Source organism: Chelmon rostratus, chromosome 6 (genome assembly GCF_017976325.1).
Source record: "Chelmon rostratus isolate fCheRos1 chromosome 6, fCheRos1.pri, whole genome shotgun sequence".
Taxonomy (NCBI): Eukaryota; Metazoa; Chordata; class Actinopteri; order Chaetodontiformes; family Chaetodontidae; genus Chelmon; species Chelmon rostratus.
In genome coordinates this window covers 18,669,229-18,689,723 of record NC_055663.1, presented here as the reverse complement: position 1 = coordinate 18,689,723, position 20,495 = coordinate 18,669,229, and the positions used below count along the sequence as shown (strand labels likewise).

General features: G+C 42.5%; 3 protein-coding genes across 3 annotated transcripts; 2 read left to right on the top strand and 1 right to left on the bottom strand.

The window, feature by feature from the left end:
• The first annotated feature begins 240 nt into the window (after nucleotides 1-240).
• gnb5a (guanine nucleotide binding protein (G protein), beta 5a) lies at nucleotides 241-3,983 on the top strand. The gene is made up of 11 exons (XM_041938398.1): nucleotides 241-376; nucleotides 923-1,059; nucleotides 1,174-1,215; nucleotides 1,957-2,033; nucleotides 2,128-2,260; nucleotides 2,619-2,762; nucleotides 2,870-2,961; nucleotides 3,177-3,225; nucleotides 3,307-3,403; nucleotides 3,508-3,674; nucleotides 3,774-3,983. The coding sequence occupies exons 1-11, from the start codon at nucleotides 241-243 to the stop codon at nucleotides 3,783-3,785; spliced, it is 1,086 nt and encodes a 361-aa protein (XP_041794332.1). The 3' UTR covers nucleotides 3,786-3,983.
• A 1,132-nt stretch (nucleotides 3,984-5,115) lies between these two features.
• On the top strand, nucleotides 5,116-15,514 carry ap4e1 (adaptor related protein complex 4 subunit epsilon 1). Its single transcript, XM_041938357.1, has 21 exons — nucleotides 5,116-5,417; nucleotides 6,351-6,422; nucleotides 6,528-6,651; nucleotides 6,746-6,819; nucleotides 6,893-7,014; nucleotides 7,154-7,313; nucleotides 7,394-7,560; nucleotides 7,657-7,730; nucleotides 7,830-7,952; nucleotides 8,057-8,166; nucleotides 8,255-8,394; nucleotides 8,684-8,796; nucleotides 8,891-9,009; nucleotides 9,751-10,050; nucleotides 10,686-10,797; nucleotides 10,885-11,023; nucleotides 11,120-11,375; nucleotides 11,823-12,383; nucleotides 12,474-12,664; nucleotides 12,748-12,908; nucleotides 13,784-15,514. Exons 1-21 carry the CDS (start codon nucleotides 5,277-5,279, stop codon nucleotides 13,942-13,944), a joined length of 3,420 nt encoding a protein of 1,139 aa, XP_041794291.1. The 5' UTR covers nucleotides 5,116-5,276; the 3' UTR covers nucleotides 13,945-15,514.
• Nucleotides 15,515-16,513: 999 nt separating this feature from the next.
• Nucleotides 16,514-19,916, bottom strand: LOC121607532 (aromatase-like). The gene is made up of 10 exons (XM_041938394.1): nucleotides 19,853-19,916; nucleotides 18,722-18,908; nucleotides 18,354-18,504; nucleotides 18,119-18,273; nucleotides 17,819-17,995; nucleotides 17,609-17,723; nucleotides 17,409-17,523; nucleotides 17,159-17,321; nucleotides 16,833-17,074; nucleotides 16,514-16,759 (listed from the first exon to the last, which is right to left on the bottom strand). The coding sequence occupies exons 2-10, from the start codon at nucleotides 18,870-18,872 to the stop codon at nucleotides 16,514-16,516; spliced, it is 1,515 nt and encodes a 504-aa protein (XP_041794328.1). The 5' UTR covers nucleotides 18,873-18,908; nucleotides 19,853-19,916.
• Between the last annotated feature and the right edge of the window lie 579 nt (nucleotides 19,917-20,495).

Here is a 20,495-nt window from a genome sequence, read left to right as displayed (position 1 = left end):
CGTGTATTTGAATGCATTACTCGGGTGTAGAGTAGGCGTGAGGCCGTGTTGCTGCTGAGGATGCAGGCAGCCCCTGTGGAGCAGCAGCATCACCAGGATGCAGGATCCTCCTCCTCCTCCTCCTCCTCCTCTGGAAACTGGAGGAGCATCTTCTCCCTCTGACGTCATGACAGCAGCATCAGCTGTTAGCTCTGCTTTAAGCCTTTTCGCTGCCGATCGCTGCCTGCACAAAGGAAATATATGAGATCCCCTCTAATCCCTGAAATGGCGACACAGGAGGTACAGCTGAACGAGACTCTGGCCCACCTCAAAACGGAGTCGGAGACGCTGAAGTCGAAGCTGGAGGAGGAAAGAGCGAAGCTGCACGACGTCGAGCGTGAGTGCTGAAAAATGGAGAGGCCTCGGTTCACCTCTGCGTTAACAGTGTTAACAGGACAAATAACCGCGAATGTCTCGTTTACAGCCGAATGTGTCCTAGAGACAAAGCAGATGACGCCTGGGGTTCAGGGATGCGAATCTGAACAAAGTGATCATTGGCCCTCTGATTGGACTTGAGCAGGATGTTTGTTTGCCTCCCATTTTACAGCCCGGTGCTCGCATCCTTCCGTGCAGCCCGGTGGTTTTGTCCAATCATGTCTCAGCAATATGGCAACAGCAGAGATATTATATAAAAACGTGACAAATAAACAGGTTACTTGTGCTTACTTGTTGTTGTTTTTTTATGAGATGCTCTGCTCACGCGAGCTAATGGAGGACGCGACAGATAGATCAAAGATTAATTCAATATATTCCTGCATGCAGCCCAGGCCCAGTGTTTAATCCTCCTGCTGCTGGAAATATTAACAGAGGGTGTATACAGAGCGTCGTTTAATGTATTGTGCATTGTGTGTGTGTGTGTGTGTGTGTGTGTGTGTGTGTGCAGTACATCAGGTGGCGGAGAAGGTGGAGGGGCTGGGTCAGTTTGTCATGAAGACCCGGAGAACTCTGAAGGGACATGGCAACAAAGTTCTGTGCATGGACTGGTGCAAGGACAAGAGGAGGATCGTCAGCTCCTCACAGGTCACACACTCTGTTTATCTGCTTCCAGTCCCAGTCTTTAGTCGCTCAGAGAGCCGGGTTTCAAATGGGATAAGTGTGTTTACTACTGTGCTGATTTCTAATCTCTTGATGCAGGATGGGAAAGTGATCGTATGGGATGCCTTCACCACCAACAAGGTAACGTCTCTTTTTCAACATGCTGGTATTTTTATCACAGGATGAAAGATGCTGAGATTTTTAAAAACGTCTTCCTTCCTTCTGCGAGCTTGTTGCAAACCGTGCTCCCTCGCACTGAGCCAGCCCTTTGAACCATAGCCTCAATCAGTGTTTCTCAACCTTTCACAAGCTTATAATAGCTAATCACGACCCCTCATCAGAGGTTTCAGTGTGACCCCAATGTGGATTTATGAGGGATTATCCTACATGGATTCTTTATTTTGGATTTTATTAAGTCTGAAAGGATGATAATTAATGTATATACAAAAGTATAAACAAATAAGTGACTTACATTAGTTAGGAATAAATTAGTAAGAGTCACAGATTGGGGACAACTGGTCTAAATTCAAGTCATAATTTTAGTAAAGAACAATAAATATACAGTACTTGCGGCATAACAGATAGGAGGAGGCACAGAGGATTTCCACATGAACAGGATATCTACAGTGTGCTGTGATGCAAATGCAAAAATGCCTTTTTATAAACGAGGATGGAGGAAGACAGATATGCCACCAGAGTTGAAAACTGGCCACATGAATGTCTAAAAATGCCTTTTAAAGTGTCTGATTTTGATCAAACCGTAACACCGCTCATGTCTACCAGCCTAAAGCTCACTGTGCTGCTCTAATTATGCCTAATGATTTTGTTTCATCTCACTGTCCTGGTGCGGCTCATGCAGCTTTGTCTTTTGATGTTCATTAGGAGCATGCTGTGACAATGCCCTGCACCTGGGTGATGGCCTGCGCCTACGCCCCCTCCGGCTGCGCTGTGGCTTGTGGGTGAGTGTCTTACTGCCTGTGATCATCCAAACGTGGAGCTTCATCTCCACGGTTTTCCATTTAACTGGCGAACTGGACTTACTTTCTGTCCCAGGGGCCTGGACAATAAATGCTCGGTGTATCCTCTGTCTCTGGACAAGAATGAGAACTTGGCTGCCAAGAAGAAGTCAGTGGCCATGCACACAAACTACCTGTCTGCCTGTAGCTTCACCAACTCGGATATGCAGGTGAGAATATCTGCCGCACCCAAAAGAAGCAACTGAGTGAAATGCACATAGAGATATTAGTCCTGCGTTTCATGTTTTCCCACTATTTCACTGACACTTTAGGTTCCTGCAAAAGCAGCCTTCTTTCTATGCATCACTATTTCTGGCTCATTATTTATCAGAAATCACTGTCCTCCATATTCCAGTGAAAAGAGCTTTGTTAATAATTCACAGCAGCCAGTTGCTCCTGGTTTGATGTTCTGGTCACATGGCGTTTCACACAGCAAAGACAATCCATTTATAGCCGCGTGCTAGCCCATTTTTCCTGAACCTCAGAGCGGCCCTTGTTCTTCCTCCTCACTGTCTGTTCGTGTTAAAGATCCTGACGTCCAGTGGGGATGGAACGTGTGCATTATGGGACGTTGAGAGTGGGCAGCTGTTGCAGAGTTTCCATGGACACGCAGCAGACGTGCTCTGTCTGGACCTGGCCCCCTCTGAGACTGGAAACACGTTTGTTTCAGGGGTGAGGACACCTCCTCCTCCTCCTCCTCCTCTGTCATTACATCTTATGACTATTTAAACGTCACTGAATTATTTCAACTATTTCTGCATGGTTCTATGTGATTGCAGGGCTGTGATAAGAAGGCGAATGTGTGGGACATGCGTTCAGGACAGTGTATTCAGTCCTTTGAAACTCATGAATCGGACATAAATAGTGTGCGGTAAGTGGTCGCCTCCAAATGGTTCTGTCAACTTTGAGTTTCGTTGTGAGTGTATATTTTTGCATGTATGTATGTATTTTAACATCTTTCAAATGATTCGGATCGCCTGTGTCGTTGTTTGTGAAAAAATGAGACAAGTCGCTGACAGTTTAATATATTCAAATCTTTCCCAACGTAATTTTTTCCTAACTGTGGATGTCTGCACCTTCTTTTAGATACTATCCCAGTGGAGATGCATTTGCGTCTGGCTCAGATGATGCTACAGTAAGTAATCAGACGTTTACCGCTCAAAGTGCATCTGAAAACATGCTGAAAATTCTCTTTAAAATTCAACCTTTGTTACAGTGCCGCCTGTATGACTTAAGGGCAGACAGAGAAGTGGCCATTTATTCAAAAGAGAGCATCATATTCGGGGTGTCCAGTGTTGACTTCTCTCTCAGCGGTGAGGCATCTACACTTTGTCACTTCACTATTATTTTTGTTATTCAACCAAATAGCAGTTAATGAGCATTATTAGAATATTTTAGATAATATTTAATCTTTCAGGCCGACTACTGTTCGGTGGCTACAACGACTACACCATAAACGTTTGGGACGTTCTCAAAGGAACACGGGTCTCTATTCTGTTTGGACATGAGAACCGTGTGAGCACACTGCGTGTTTCCCCAGATGGGACGGCCTTCAGCACAGGTTCCTGGGACCACACTCTTCGGGTATGAGACATCTGGTATTTTTGTATGATCTGGCTTTGCAGTCTGCGTTGACCTTTGTGGTGACATCTTGTAATGTCCGCTGTCTCTTTTTTTCCCCAGATCTGGGCTTAAGGATGAAGACACAGAAGATTAAATGGTAGACAGACTTACTGAAGACACACAGACGTTTCTGTTTGCTAGAGTACAATCACAGAGATAGAGACTCAGTCTGGGTTGTAAATAGGGCATATCAATAGCATTGTATATACTCCAGTGTCATGGCCAGGGTAGATTTACATATTTCAGAGAATAAATAAACCAAACGGCACGCTTGTATGATTGAAAGAGAACTGCACAAAAGTACTTATGGTTACAACTTAAGATGTAAAATGTATACTGCAGGAAATAGTATTGGTAGTGACTAGCATCAGTCTAGGATAGAAGTGACACAATAAAGTGATGTATGTGCCCACATAAAGGACATTACTTGTTTATTCATTTATTTTTTGCACAAAAAACTGATGGAGGACTGCATTCTGTGGAAGAAAATGGGATGTAAGGTAACAAAAGGTATATGTAGGAGAGGCAGTTAGGTGTGCACGAAGGCCTCAGCTTCACTTGGCTAGACTCATGCCATAGATTGAGAAAAGACAGAGGGGAGGATGGGCATTTGTGGCTTCTCTGTAAATGCAAAATGTTGGACGATATAAGAATATGAGATTGAGTAGCCGACAAAAAATTAACATTGTATATGTGGCAGCATTGGCAGGAAATATTATGATCAAAAGAACAAAATCGTAGTTTATTCAAGATGGAAATAGCGAGTTTGTGTATTTTTCATTCTGCACCACGTGCACCCAAAAGCTCTCTCAATTCCTATCAGCAACTCACCTGCCAGTATTATTCAAATGTAAAGAAAGCACATTGAGAGGTAAGCCTAAAATACATGATGTTGATTTTCCATCCCTGTGATTTTAAAATGTGGTTTACCCCTGTTGGTTTCGAGCTGTGGAAGCCACTTACTGCTCTATGTGCACATTCAGTCACTGCAGACACCCTGAACCTGTGGTCCCACAATATATATCTAAATACTAGTATACACATATATAAAAAAAAACGTGTTTAAATTCTTAGAATGTATTCCTTTTCATGCAGTTGTCCAATGGCTGTAATTTCATATTTACTGTAATTATTTTATTGTAGTTTAGTGTACAGTTATACAGGGGACTGTTTATCAAAGTATCACAAACATAATAAACTGAGTTTTGAATATCAATGCTTGCTAATGTTGTTCTTTACCTTATCTTTATGTTTTACGATTATATTCCTGTCAATCTACTGAGCTATTAAGACCGAGCAGCCACTGATCTTGTTTACGGTTTCTAATAAAGTTTCGCAGATACAAACGGAAGTGACATCATCAAAAGCCTTGGTTAGTCTGCTGAATCAAAACAATGGCCGACTGGCAAGATAGCATTTCACCTCCTGTGATATTTTTAAATGTTTAACAAATAGCCTTCACTGACTCTGTGTAAGAAACTCTCAGTGGGATGGCTAGATGATTTAATCGTTGTATGTTGAAAGAAAAAAGCCAGCTGCCAGGCCCCACTTTTCGCTGCCAAAATGAGCGATGTTGTGGAGAAGACCCTGACAGTTCTGCCGAGCCTCCTGTCTTTGGACTCTCAGCCTGGATCTGCAAAACTGTCCTCCACCTCAAAACTAGGAAACCTCATCAGAGGGATCACTGAGTTGACGTCCAAACATGTGAGTGTTCTGTGCTTAAAAACTGGAGCTTGTGTGAAATGAGATGCGTCATTTGTTGATGATGTGCTTTGACGTTAGCTTGCTAAGGTGCCCGTGCTAACTCAAGAGAAGGTGTGTTTATATGTTTTAAGTCATTTCCTATTGGCAGTGTTCCGTGCAATACTGTGCTAAGTTTTAGACTGACTTACAGACACTTTCTTGTTTCTGCTATGTTGCTATCATGTGGTAACACCGGCGAAATCCGAGCTGTGACCATTTTAAAAACTTGTCCTTGCTGGTGCGTTCAGGTGCTTGTGAAACCTCAAATTTTCGAGATGTTAGAGTCAGCTGCCAAGCTGCTTTGTAGTCACAAACTGTGCTGCAGGGAAGTTAAACCTGGAAGGCAGAGAAATTGTTTCTGCTCATCTTCAGCCAATTCTCAAGTCTTTAATGATGTAATATCCCACAAACATACGGATGCAACATTTAGAAATGGTTTGCAATAATTGGTATCAGCTATATAAAGCTAATGTTCACTGTGATGCATTACCTACCTGAGGCAAATCTCTACAATTTGATTTTCATTGTGCACTGACATGGTTTACTTTAGGCAGTAACTATAAGTAATGTAAAGTGTATCTAATCTGTTCTATTCACCCACAGTTTATCATTTGCATAAAAGGTAGGAGGATTTGACACCTCTGTTAAAGGGCAGACTGTTGTTCCCAAACTTCAGCCTAGTGTAAAGAAGTAATTCTCACCCATTATAGTCTTGAATCTATAAACGTTTACATTTGCTTCACTGGCTCTGGTATTATGAATGTTAACTGAAAGCACTTCTCTATAGTTCATGAGCTGAACTACTTATCAGTATAGTCTTTTACCATAACATGATCAACCTTATCAGTGTCAGTATTTGATCTTACTATCCTTAAATGTGTTTCCCCTGTTCAGGAGGAGGAAAAGCTTATTCAGCATGAACTAGCATCCATCAAAGAACAGGTGTCCTCCCCCAACACCTCCATGGTACGATTCTCCTAATTTTCCAATTCGGTCTTGCATAAGAAACCAGATTGTACATATTGGTCCAGTGATGCCTGAAATTATCGACGTGTTTACTTCCCCCTTCAGAGGCAGATGAAGGAGCTCATGGTGAGAGCGATCTACTGTGAAATGCTCGGTTATGAGGCGTCGTTCAGCTACATTCATGCCATCAAACTGGCTCAGCAAGGCACTGCTCTGGAGAAAAGAGTCGGTATGTTCTTTTAAAAGCTTACACATTCATCAGCATCTTTACCCAGTGGTTTCCAATACTTTGGACAAAAACTAATGTTGTGTATGATTTACAGGTTATCTTGCTGTGTCTCTGTTTCTGAACGAAAGTCACGAGCTGCTTCTTCTCCTTGTGAACACTGTATTAAAGGTGGGTGTTGAGATTTTACACCATTTGTCATCTGCTGTCTGAAGAAAGGATGTTGATGTATTTTGTTTTTTAGGATCTTCAGAGCACCAACCTTATTGAAGTGTGCATGGCTCTAACTGTTGTCAGCCAGATGTTCCCCAAAGATATGATTCCCGCGATCCTTCCTCTGGTCGAGGAGAAACTTAATCACCCAAAGTAAGAAAAGCTCTTTGCCATTTCAATCCTATTTGTGACCTGTGTTTGTTCAAGTGTTTTAATTAATATGATAAAATAGAGCATGAGGAAATCTGCTAGGACATCATGATTTATAAGGGTTTCTCATACACATTTGTAGAGAAATCATTCGCCGAAAAGCTGTCCTGGCACTGTACAAATTCTACCTAATAGCACCAAATCAAGTTCAACACATCCACAACAAGTTCCGCAAAGCTCTGTGTGACAAGGATCCTGGTGTCATGACTGCTTCATTGCACATCTACTTACAGATGATTCAGGTAAATTTTTTCTGGACTATTTATTTATCAGGACACAACTTCACATTGCCAGTCATACCACTATTTTTCTGTTGTTGCAGGAGAATCCAGATGGTTATAAGGACCTGACAGCGAGTTTTGTCACCATACTGAAGCAAGTGGTGGGAGGAAAACTGCCCATGGATTTTAACTATCATAGTGTCCCTGCTCCGTGGCTGCAAATTCAGCTTCTCAGAATACTGTCTGCACTTGGGAAAAATGACCAGAGGTAAATATTGCTTATTTTGTTTTTTTACTTATCAATGAACTGGATGTTTATGCTGTAATGTGGTTGCAAGTTGTGAGTCTGTTCTGTGTTTGACAGCACAAGTGAGATCATGTATGAAGTCTTAGATGAGTCTTTACGCAGAGCAGAGATGAATCATAACATCACCTATGGTATGTCAAACTTAATGTACTGCTTTTTGTAAATGTTGTTGTTTGAAATCATTTAAGTGCTTTCTTCAATCATTTGTTGAACTCCCTCTTTATTTCCAGCAATATTATACGAGTGTGTAAAATGTATTTACACAATTCATCCCAAATCTGATCTTTTGGAAAAAGCTGCAAAGTGCATTGGCAACTTTGTTCTGTCGCAGAAGATTAATCTCAAATATCTCGGTAAGATCTGAGGAAAGCCTTTGATTTAAATAATTTAGTTTCATTGACAATCAAGATTTCAGATATTCATGGTAATAAATCTGTGATATTTGGTGTTACTGCAGGCTTAAAGGCCCTCACTTACGTGGTCCAGCAGGATCCTAAACTGGCCCTGCAGCATCAGATGACCATCATAGAGTGTCTCGATCACCCTGACCTCATCATCAAGCGAGAGGTGAGGCAGTGACTGATGTAGGCTGGGTTTTGGCCTCATGGGATTGTGAGTTCACAGCATTATGGGGCTTTTTTCTGTTTTCTTGTAGACTCTGGAGTTGCTCTTTCGGATCACTAACGCCCAGAATGTCACAGTCATTGTTGAGAAGATGCTGGAGTTCCTGCGCATCAGTAAAGACGACTACACTACCATCGACCTGGTGGGGAAAGTGGCAGAACTGGCAGAAAAATATCCTTCTCGTATGTGATTCTGAATGTTGTTCAACTCAGATCCTCTTAAAAATAACTTAAACATGGTGATAAAGTTGTACATTTCTTGAGACGTGTCGCACCTCTTTACTGCATCTTGTCAATGGCCTGTAGAAACCAAACCACAAATTGTTTCATAAAACTGGAAGCTCATGATCTTGACAAACAAGCCTATTGCTTCTGACAAGGTGGCAGACTTTGCTTTCTATGAAGTTGAATGTTTGCTCCTCTTTATTGAGATGATTTTTTTTTCCTATAAACCTTTATACATATGCACCAGACAATGAATGGTTCATTGAGACCATGAACACAGTGTTTTCAGTGGGTGGAGACATGATGCAGCCTGACATCCCAAACAGTTTTCTTAAACTGCTGTCTGAGGGTGAGACAACCACACACCCAACTTATCCTCTAGTGGTGCCATGTTGTGATATTTCAGTTCATTTTGTAATGCTAACTCCTCTTTAATGGCCCAGGATTTGACAGCGTGGAGGAAGACAAGAAGTTGAGGCTGTTTGCTGTGGATTCATATGTTGCTCTGCTGCAGGGGGAGCCTGGCAAACTGCCACAGCGCTTCCTCCAAGTCATCAGTTGGGTGAGTGCTGTTTGCGTATTCTTATAAGAATACGCATGGTGATGGTGATTAATGATAATGAGAACAAGAAGAAAAAGTAATACTATTTGGCTCAGAGCATACTATACCAATTACAGTACTTGCAGGCATACAAACAACAGTGACGGACAAGAGGAGAAGAAAATACAAAATGCATTTCAGTTCGTTGGTTTCAGATCATGGCATAGAATAACTACTTGAAAATAGAGCAAACACCATAAAGAAAGCGTATCAATTTAAAAATGGAAGTGATCGTAAAATGATCATTAAGCGTTAGTTGGCTCGAGCTCCTCAGGTACGTCATTCTAATCATAGTTTGAAATCCAGACAATAAAAGCACAGTCGTGGTGGTGGTGGGTCCCTTGATGGACGATCAGAGGTGAGAAGATCTCAGGCAGCTCAAAGGGATTTACGAGGTCGACAGCGCAGCCAGAATCTAGAGCAGTGACATGACCAGTAAGATCCTAATGTCAATTTGATAAATACATGTCTGATAGCCTAAAAAAATCCTACATTGAGACACAGGAGTGGCACCAGATTACACAAAGTCCCAGTAGTTAAAACAAAATGATTTGCAAGCATGAAATTAGATTTTACAGATAAAATAATGAATCACAGTACTCCAGTTTATGTGTCCTTCAAAATGTAACATATTACACAATATGCAGTGACATAAACTGTGTTGAATACACTAAAGTTTTTGCCCTTCTCTGCCATGTGCAGGTCCTCGGTGAATATTCCTATTTGATGGAGGAATCTGAACAGGCCACGGTCCTGAGGCTGCTGGCCAAACTGTTAGACATGAAAAACACCAGCAGTGAAACCAAGACCTGGGTCCTCATGGCAATGACCAAGCTCAGTGAGGGCGAGGCAGGCGTGTCTGTGGCTCAGGAGGTTTCTGAAACATACAGCAGCTCCCTGGACACAGTTCTGAGGCAGAGGGCTCAGGAGCTGCAGCACATCAGCCAAGACTCCGAACTACGAGCCAGGGTGGTACCCCGAGACGGCCTGGAATCCCTGGAGGTAACATATGCAGGGCAGCAGTAATTCAACAATAATGGTGTTTAAGTGTACAGCAGTATGTCACAATAATATTGAAAACATGGGAACATTTAGTTTTACTTTGTATGTCCACTGCTGTCAAAAGTTAAAAAACAATAAAAGGTGAAATGATTTAGCTCTTGGAATCACAGCAGATGATGTGACTTTGTGGTTCCTCCTCTCTGGTGAAGTAAGTGCTCATTATCTGATGGTTGGAAACAAAACCTGCATACACTTGCCCTCCATGACACACAGTTGATCAGATTAAAGACAGTGTTTATTGAAATAGTGGAGATCATCATTTCATTTGTAGTCACAGCAGCTGTTTTGGCATGTCAGGAGCAGGGTTGGGTTTACCGTACAACTCCATTCAGTATTGGACGCAGTTTCAATCAAGCAGAGAACAAGATTTAGGACATTATTCCTAAATACACACGTGCTTCCTCTGGTTGTTTTAATTGCATGTAGTCTTTTTGTTAAGTGTAAATAAGTGATATCAAGTGAGGAACATGCACATGTGACATCCTTAGCTTGCAAGTCCTGTGGAACTTTTCCAAACGATCTTCTCATCCCCATCAAAGGAGAAGTCTAAACTTGCAGTCTTTGTTGGTTTCCAGGTGGACTCCTCTCTGTCATTTCTGGATGGATTTGTGTCGGAGGCGTTGGCTGCTGGCGCTGCTCCATACAAGCCTCCCCATCAGCGGCAGGAGGAACTAGCTCGGGCGAAAAGTAAGGCTCGTGAAAATATGCAGACTGTGGCAGATTTGTCAGCTCTGCCTTGTTTTTGTTTGTTCTTGACTGTGATGTCTGCCTCAGCATTGAGCCTGGAGCCATACGGCCTGTCCCTGCCCATCAGCATGTCCTCCTGCAGCATCGCTGACAGACAGTCTCCTACACTGCTGTCCATGAGCTCTGGTCTGTCAGGCGATAGCGCAGACCTCTCACACAAAGGAGGGTACGTGGACGCAGCGTGCACACTTAGTCCTGTCTGAATTTAAATAGTTTACATCCAAATGCCTGGCTGGTTTAGAACTCAAGCTTTTTGTTTCAGCTCTGCAACTCTAAAGCTGGATGGTGTGAAGAGGGTGTGGGGGAAGGACGGCTACCTGGCGCAGAGGGAACCTGCGGAGGAGGCTGCCCAGGTCGAGGTTCCCAGTCCGCTCCGGTCACCCAGCCAGCAGGGAGAAGCTGACAGCTCACACAGCCAGACTCCCACTCCCGTACCCACCCCTGAGCCTGAACAAGAGAAACAGCAGCTGGCCTCTTCGCTGTTTGTCGGCCTGGGCTCCCAAAGCTCTGTGTGTCTGGTGAGATTTTGAATTCTTCTTTATCAGTTTGAACTGCTGTTATGATTGCAACATGATTAAATCAAGATTTAAGCACTGTCTTCTGGCAGCTGGAAGTCATTTACAGTGAAGCAGCTGCAGACATGTAACATATTTGAGTCTGTTGAGTTAGTCCTGATTGCTCACTTGATTTGCTTGATTTGAAAAAAAATAAATGCATATGCAAGGATTAAGGATGCAGTTATTTTCATTATTGATTAATCTGCTGATACTTTTGTCCATTAATTTAATTGCTTGTTGTGCCCAATCAACAGTCCAAATTCCAGAGAGGATATTGAACAAAGAAATGCAGCAAGTCCTCACAGTTGAGAAGCTGTAAACACAAAATGTCCCTTTTGTTTGAAAATGACTTGAATGATTAATCGGTTATCAAACCTTATGCACCGTGCATTAATTTCCTTTAAACAGATGGGAAAATCTGAACCGACACCGCAGCGATTCAGAAGAAAAGCCAAAGGCCCGGGCTCGTCCTCGTCCTCATGTGCCAGCGAGCAAATATCCAACTCCCTCGTCTCTGCTCCGAGCACAGTGGATAAGTTGCTGTGTGACAACCTCCTGGACTCCAGCATCGCCTCAGAGCTGCCAGTTTCTTCACCCGCACAGGCATCCCATCTCTCTCAGAGCCTCACTACTGCAAATGGCACCTGTGATGTAGAGATACCTGAAGGTGACTTAAAGGGAAGTAACCCCTCTCTCATTAGGGATAATGGTGTTGCGGTAGCTGCTGATCCTGCTCCACATGAAGACCCAGACAGACCGAAAGACTTGTGTCTCAGTTCTCATCTTCCTGCAGAGCTCGCTGGACTCTCCCACTCAGAAATCACTCCACTGTGCTCCAACCAAAGCCTGGATCTCTCAGTCTGTCACGTGCAGAAAGAGGATTCTTTAGCGCTAGTTGTTTTCATTTACAACTCCTCTGACTCTGACATTCAACAGATACTGCTGGAGCTCGACTCTGATGAACTTGAGGTACAGTAATTATTGAGCAGAAACTTGTTAGTGACGTCTTACACGCTGATAATTAGTCATGTTAAAGGGCATTTTCTTGAAATGTTTCAGGTATCCTGTATGTGTGACAGTCCAGTGCAGGAGGTGAGAAGCCGCAGTGTAGCAGCGTGTCAGTATTCCCTGACTGTCAAGAGGCCTTCAGTCCACGTTGAAGTGGTTGGGATCGTATCGTACCAGTTTCCTGCTGGGACTCGTCAGTCAGCGCAGTTCTCCTACAGGCTGCCTCTGACCAGCTTCATCAGGTGACATATTTTCGTTTTTATTTCCAAGTATGGCTGTGCAGAGATGATTGGCTGCTGACCGTAACTTCACATGTTTCCTTCAGGCCTTTGACTGTGTCCACAGAGGAGTACGGGACAATGTGGCTGGCCTTCTCCAACGATACGAAGCAGAACCTGACGCTGATAAGTGATGGCCAGGAATCTCTCACAGCCACTCTGAATGTGCTGAGGAAGAAGCTTCAGCTTCATGTCGTGGAAATCATCGGTGAACAGACATTTATATCTCGACTAAAAATGTCAAAGATGGGGAATGTGCTCGCACATGCTGCTGTCTCACTTGAGAAACACAAAGACACACGAAATGTATGGTGGACATATGTACATGTCCACTGTATGCTAAGTATTTTACATCAGTCGGCAATGACTGGTCTGTCAGAGCTGAAGGGTGAATGCAACCTTAGCAACAGAGAAGGCAACAGCAACTCGGAGTATGGCATCTTTAGCACATCAACAGTGTTTATGTATTTACTCTCCAAGCCAGCAGGGGGAGATGAAAAGCTCTACACTGCAGGTTTAAGTCTGCTGTGGCATGAGGGAAAAATTGCCTTTCTTCACCTTGGAAATAATTTCACAAAATAATCTCACAAACTGTCTTTTTCAAGAGCTTTTGAGCAAACATTAAGAATGATATATTAGTCCGTTTATTTAACAGAGGATGTTACAGATAAACATTTGCTTTTTGTATTATTTTGTTACCTAGTTCAGACAGTTCAATAGATGTAATGTACAGAGAGCATCAAGCTGAGGCACTTCATCGCAACCGTCACTTTTTCCCGACAGTCAAGCTTCACTTACTCATTTCTCTCAGAGGTTTTTAGCTTTTTATTTTGTCGGATGCTGTATCAAAGCTCTAAAGTGAACCATCAAGTACAAGTCATTAGTTTTGTCGGTATTGTTTTCGTGCATCTTAAGGCATGATGCATGCATATTTTAAAACTGACAAACCAACATGCTCTATGTGAAAGGTGCAGTGGTGCAGTATTTGAACAAGGTTAAGATGTGTTAAATGCAGCCTACAACTCCTATGTGTTTTTACTGTCACTGAGTAACCTTTATACCTTAACCTATATACCTTTACAGGTACGGAAGGCATTGCAGCTTGCCAGCTTGTGCAGGAACAGCCATGTTTGATGCACTGTCGTGTGCATGAGGGAACGCTGTCTGCCTGGCTGCGCTCTCCAGTCCCCGACCTGCCCGACTGCCTGATCTACTACTGCCAGAGAGCTTTACAGGAGCACTGAGCCCCGACTGCAGCACCTCCACTGACAGCACTGAGCACTGAGCACCTGACACTGAGGAGGAAGGTACACAGAGCAGTAGACAGCGCAGAACATCTGATGTTGAGCACTCTCATCTTTACATTACAGTGTTTACAGTTTGTTTATCTCTTCCACTACAAGTTACTCTGTAGGATTTGTTTTTGTTTTTTTGTTTTTTTTGTCCATGAGTTATTTATTTGCAACAGTTAAACTGGTGGAATAATTCGCTGGATCACAATTGTTTGAAAGTCATGGCTGGTAATAATAATAATAACCTCAGGGGCCAAAAGATTTTAACCGTCTGTGTGATGCTTCAGAATAACACTTATGTCTTAAAATGATGACAGGGCTCCATAAAGACTTGAACATTTCAATGGCTGAAGCATTGTTCATGAGTTAAATGAATACAAGGTATTATATTCTCGGTATAAGGGAAAAATCATCTCGACAGTTATTTTTTTGTGCCCCAGGTGTGCATGCTCAATAACAAGATATATTATGTCCTGCTTTCTCATTTGTGGCATGATTTTTAAAAATCAGTTACATTTTCAAGGTAAGAACGATCACGATGGTGAAGCCTGTTTGGATTTTAATGAGACAAAGATATAAAAGTTCATCTCAGTTGTTCATTTAGAATCTTAAAGCATTTCTTTGCTGTTGACGTCAATTGTGAGTTATTTTCAAGTTCATCAAGACTGACTGACTGAAGCAATACTGATTGAAACGGCAAGAATAACACAAATTCTTTCCTGCCTTTTTAAGAGTAGCAAATTAATTGTTCATTATTTCTGGTGTGGACTCGGATAAACGATCATAGGAGTAACATTTACAAAAGCTGCTTTTTCAGAACCTGCTCGTCTTCACTGCTGAAGTAAAAAGAGGTTTACATTTGTAAAGGATTACATTATGCTAACATCAGCCTCTGACTGCAGCAGCTCTACATATTTCTTACACCCATGATGAGAGTATTTTGTCTTAAATGTAACACTGAAGATCTCCCTCTGCAGTGTCCGTGTTGCCATGAAGTCATTATGATGAGGAGCATTTCACTTGTCACGCTTTGCAGATGCTGCCTTCTGTGTGATATGATGATCTATGCACTCATGTTTCTGGTTTGTCAGTTTCAGTGAGAGGTGGATTTTAGTGGTCTTTGATTATTATATTTTTGTATCAATGCAGTATTAAAACATATTTATTGGATTTATATTCTTACAGAAAATATTTTATATTAATTTCTCTGACAGAAAAGAAATCATCGTGCTTCATGTACTGTTTAATTGTGCTGCGCCAGGGTTGACTTGGCTCAGCCTGTTTTATTTAATTCAACCTGAAGGGAAAGTTTGCCTTTGTTCTTTTTTGTTCTACCTGTGTTTTGATTTGAAGCACAGCGTGAAGCTAACAGTGTGTCTAAATCTCAACTTTAACCCAACGCCTTATGTTCTAATGCCAGGGTGGCGTGTTTGATTTGTGCCTGTGGTACAGAGAAAATCATTGTTTCTTAGAGTGCCTGTCACTACATTCTGCTAACTTATGAATAAATGCAACACATGTAAATTCACTTGATTCTGACTCAGTGGTGATTCATGAACTAGAAGCCCTGGTGTAGATCTGTGATCGCTATGACTCAGATGTGCTGGAGGGGGAGCAAAGAGGAACATTAACTCAGTTCTTAAGCTTTTGCTTTTTCTGAGATTTGCAACATGGAAAAATATTTCGCCTATGTATTGAATGAAGATTGCTTACTTTGATCACACACCAAATGTAAAACATATTAGTGACATTTGATTTGTTGCCTGTGTCAAACAGGACACATTTCCATTCACTGAGACCCTGAAATGCAATAATCTCCACCTCTTATCAACAGTAAGTTTTTTATGTATGCAGATTTAACATCAGAAAACAATATTAGATGATAAAGGTTTGACCTCATACTAATGTACCATATATACATCACACCTAATATTTTACATTTCTAGTGTGTGCTATAACCTGACATTTACATCTAACACTACTCCCTACTGTATTTTACTATGTTAAGTTTGGTACAGCGTACTCTATGTTTGGAGCACACAATGACACAAACTAAACGTATGAGGCAGTGGTAGCAACCAGCAACTTTAGAGATCACTTAAACTAATACTGATTATTTAAGTGGGCCTTCTTTATGTGGCTAAAATGCATTTTGCTTCTGCTCCCGTCCACAGCAGTACATTGCTTAGCTTCCTACATCAGTATTTGAGGCATGCTGACCACCATCCACTGTATGTAGTAACTGACTGTGGATAAGTACTTTGTACAATCCCATTTCAAAAAACCTGAACTATTAAACTTTTAACCATATTTGATAAAGCTCAGTGATGTTGAAGTAGGCAAAACATCTGCTGTCACATCACAAATTTAGTGTTTTCTTGCTCTTTGAAACAAACTAAGAAATATAGAACAATGGAAACCAAGAGTTCAGGTTTTTTCACATTTGTATTATCTTTGTTAGGGGCTCAGCAGACCCATCCCCCTTCACTGTATCAGCCACACACTGCAGTACTGAGTAGCTTCAGCTCTGTGGGATTTGTGTCGTTCGGGGGATAAAGCACATGCCCAGGCTGTGCTCGTCCTCCACGGGCTGCTGCGACAGGTTGTTGGTCTGCCTGATGCTGTTGAGGGTGCACCCTGGGCGAGGACACACAGTATAACGAGACAGCAGAGTGACCAGGATGGCCTTCATCATCACCATGGCGATGTGTTTGCCCACGCAGGAACGAGGCCCGCAGCCGAAGGGCTGGAAGAAACGACTGGGCACCTGCCAAACAGAGGAGGTACAATCTCAGCTGATGTTTTGTGTTTCTAGAACCACAAATTGTTACACAACTTACTGTTTTATTAAAGTTGGTCAAGCTGAACTCTTTAGGTTTTGGGAAAAATTCAGTCTTATGCATCAGACCAATGTTGAGAATGATGTTGGTTCCCTTTGTAATTTCAGTGCCGTCGATGATGTCGTCCTCCAGAGCTTTTCGCATCGTGAAATCAACCACAGGATGATACCTCAAAGACTCATTGATGAAGCTCTCCAGCACTTTCAAGCTTTGATAATCGATGTTCTCTGCACCTTTTTCACCTGGAAGTGAAAGTGGTTTGCAGATTATTGGAATAGTAGCTTCACACAGTGAAACTGAGATTAATACCACATAAAAGCATTTACTCAAGACAGTGTTCATCTCCTCCACTATCCTCAGCTCTACGTCTGGGTGTTGTTTCAGCAGCATCAGCATGAAGAAGAGGCTGATGGAAAGCGTGTCAGGCGCTGCAATCACCATCTCCAGCACGCACTGCCTGACGTTATCCGCCGAAAGCTCTCCGAGGTTCTGTTAAAAAGAAAATGAAGGTACGCAGAATGCAGCAAACATGTGAAATCTGCTCTGTGTAGTAAAGCTCTATGAAAAAAGACAAACCTGAGCAAAGATGAGCTCTGTTGCAAAGTCAAGATCCTCATCCAACTTCTCAGACTCATTTAGGATCTTTCTTTTCTTTTCAAGAAGGCTCTCCATCACGTCTTGCAGCTCCTGGCTGTTGGCGCAAAAAGCAACGCAGAGATTAGTCTGGAAAAACGACGAGCCGAACGTTTCAACACTGCGAGGCGTGAGGATCTTACGCTGCTCTCTTGTGCTTGTTGTACAGCCATCCAATCTTGAAGAATATGTCAGGCTTTATGAGAACCGTCTGCCAGGTCTCAAAGTAGTTATGGATTTTCATCAGCAAGTCCTTTTCTGAGTTACAAGGAAGAAAAAGACAGAGTCAGGAGCTGCTGGCATCAGTGCAAGAGCTGGAAAGACTGTTTGCTGGCAGCGGACATGCAGCTGACCGTCGAGTGGCACCCTGAGGAAAAGCCTGTTGGAGATGTCCACCACTATGGCTCGCAGCAGATTGAGAGAGTCCACGTGTTCGGAGGGGTCGGTCGTCTCCTGCAGGCTGTCCAGGTGTTTGGCTGTGGAGCTCACGCAGATTCCCACTGTCCTCTGGAGGCCGGGGCCTGTCAGAGCTGCAAAACAACCACGAAACTGTATATTTGATACAATGATGAAATGTTTTCTAGCTTGTAAGACACTTAAAAATGTGGGGAGAGAGAGGTGAAATAAGGCATCGCAATCCTCTGGACGCTCACCTTTAGAAAAATAGGCCCTCGCTTTTTTCCAGAGGAGGACATCACTGTTGAAAATGATACCCCTCCCTTCCATCCCAATGCACTGCAGCCCTGTTTTGCTCCCAAATCTGGCTGTGTAGTGGGCGCTCCTCAGAACGTGATACACTGCTGAAGACCTGCAAGAGTCGCCGGGCTTTTACTTCCAGATCCCCGGGATAAACTGTGAACGTGAAGAGTTTTATCCCAAAAGACTTGCCTGCTCAGAATGATGGTCTCCTCGCCGTTGATCCAGACGCGGACAATGCTGCCATACTTGTTGTTGTAGTAGTTGCTGGCTGTTCCTATGCCGGTCCACATGAATCTGCTGTAGGAGAGAATTGGGCCGAGTCCTGCCAAGAAGAGAGGACCTGGGAGAAAGAAACAGGAAACGATTTTGAGGCAAATAAGATCCCACATTGTTCTAATGTATGTGCAGTGAAAACAGAGCACCTCCTGTATGGAAATTGATAAACTGTAGAACTGTCACTATTCAATGTCCAAAACCCTGGAAGAAACTCTTTAAAACACATATTTCTCATGTCTCAAACAATCAAACTTAGGTGTAAGAACAGAAGCTGAAGTCACCTGGGATGTGTGACCGGTTTGATCGGCTCCAGGCGGTGAAGAGCAGCAGCATCAGCAGCAGCAGCAGCAGCAGGAGGGTGGTGACCTCAGACACTGTATCGACCACCATGGAGCCGACGGTGAGTACCTCCAGCGGCAGCATCCTGTTCATAACGCCTTTGACCTGTGCTCGTAAAGCTTCTCTCTGCTTTAAACAACAGAAAAAAACAGACTCTGCTGTTTAACCAGTGGCCAGCCTTCCTTCTCATCCCTTGTAATTCTTTCGTCCTTCAGTGCTGGGATGAAGCTCAGCGCTGGCACACACTAAAGCCGAAATACACCCACGTAAAGCTTTGTGAGGAACTGTTTGTATCACAGTAGTGGTACAATATTCCAGATCTAATATCTCACTACAGTGAGATAGGGTGACCGATCATCTCCTTATTTTGTAATGTTATTGCAGGTTTATCACACTCTTAAAATTAACGTATTCTCCCAATATATTGAATACAGTCAGTTGCAGAAGTAATCTCTCCCTTTGTATATTTACGTAATTATTATTACACCGTCTATTAACTAAAATGAGCATGACTGTGAGCCTACAGATGGAATCAGGCTCTTGCTCAAATGACAGTAATTAAATTAAACTGAAAGTTGTGCACATTGTCCGAAGTTAAGATTTGGGACGAAGGCTACATCTACAGTACAGTGCATCATGGAGGCATTCATAGTAAATTCAAATGCATTCATAAATCCTTTATCTCTACACTGATAAGCACACATAATGCTTTCTGATGTACTATATCAACAGTCATGAAACATCATCGATGTGACTTATAATGAATTAGAACCACCTGTACACACCTCAGCAATCAGCTGTACTCAGGACTCATGCTATAACAGCTAGCATTTTAATGCCTTTTAAATAATTCATGCTGCATCATGAGCACAGAATTGCATTTAAAATTAGTTAAAGTTTCAACTGAATTGCATAAATCACATATCTGCTTCACTTTAGTAAAAAGTGGTTAACGATTTTCAACATAATGTATTTTCACGTTTTTACATCTTGAAAATATTAAAGCTGTATTTTTTACTAGTCTGAGCTTTTTTTGATTCTTCATCTGTAAATTACCAAAGATTAATACTTACATCTCTTCCTTCTTTCCTACTCCTGACAAGTACAGAATGTAGTTTGAGGAGACGCAGTGCTTCCTCTGCTGGTTTTAAAGATGATCAACATTCTCCTACCAAACAAATCAAAGTGATTCAAGTGTTTATATATCCTTGCCTGAGCCTGCACTTTACTGGTTGCCTAGAAACGCTGCCACTTTGGGGTTTCAAGTACCATTACATGGCAGGCCAGATAACTGTGCACGTCTGAACCACAGAGCAGCTTCAAAAAGAACAAATAAAAAGTGTTGTTTTTATTCGTAAGAATGCAAAACCTGCAGGTCTTTCATCGGCTGTATTCTGCTTCAGTTTTTTTTTAGATGGGTTTACTTCAGGTTTAGCTTTGTTCAAAAGAAAGAAGCCCCACTGTCCAATTCATCAACCCAGGAGGCTTTTCAAGGGGAAATTAATCAGCTGGGTCAGACTGACCTGTGTCAAAGGGAGCAGGGATTCAGCCAGCACTTCAAACAAGGAAAGCGAGGGGAAAAAGAAAACGGCAATCTTTCAAATTTAAAGTCTTCAGATTTCAATTTCAAATGGGCGTGAGTGCTGCACTACTTAAAAAGAAATGAACGTGCATATAAAGTTAAAACGGGAGAACGGTGCAGAGGTTGTGTGCTCA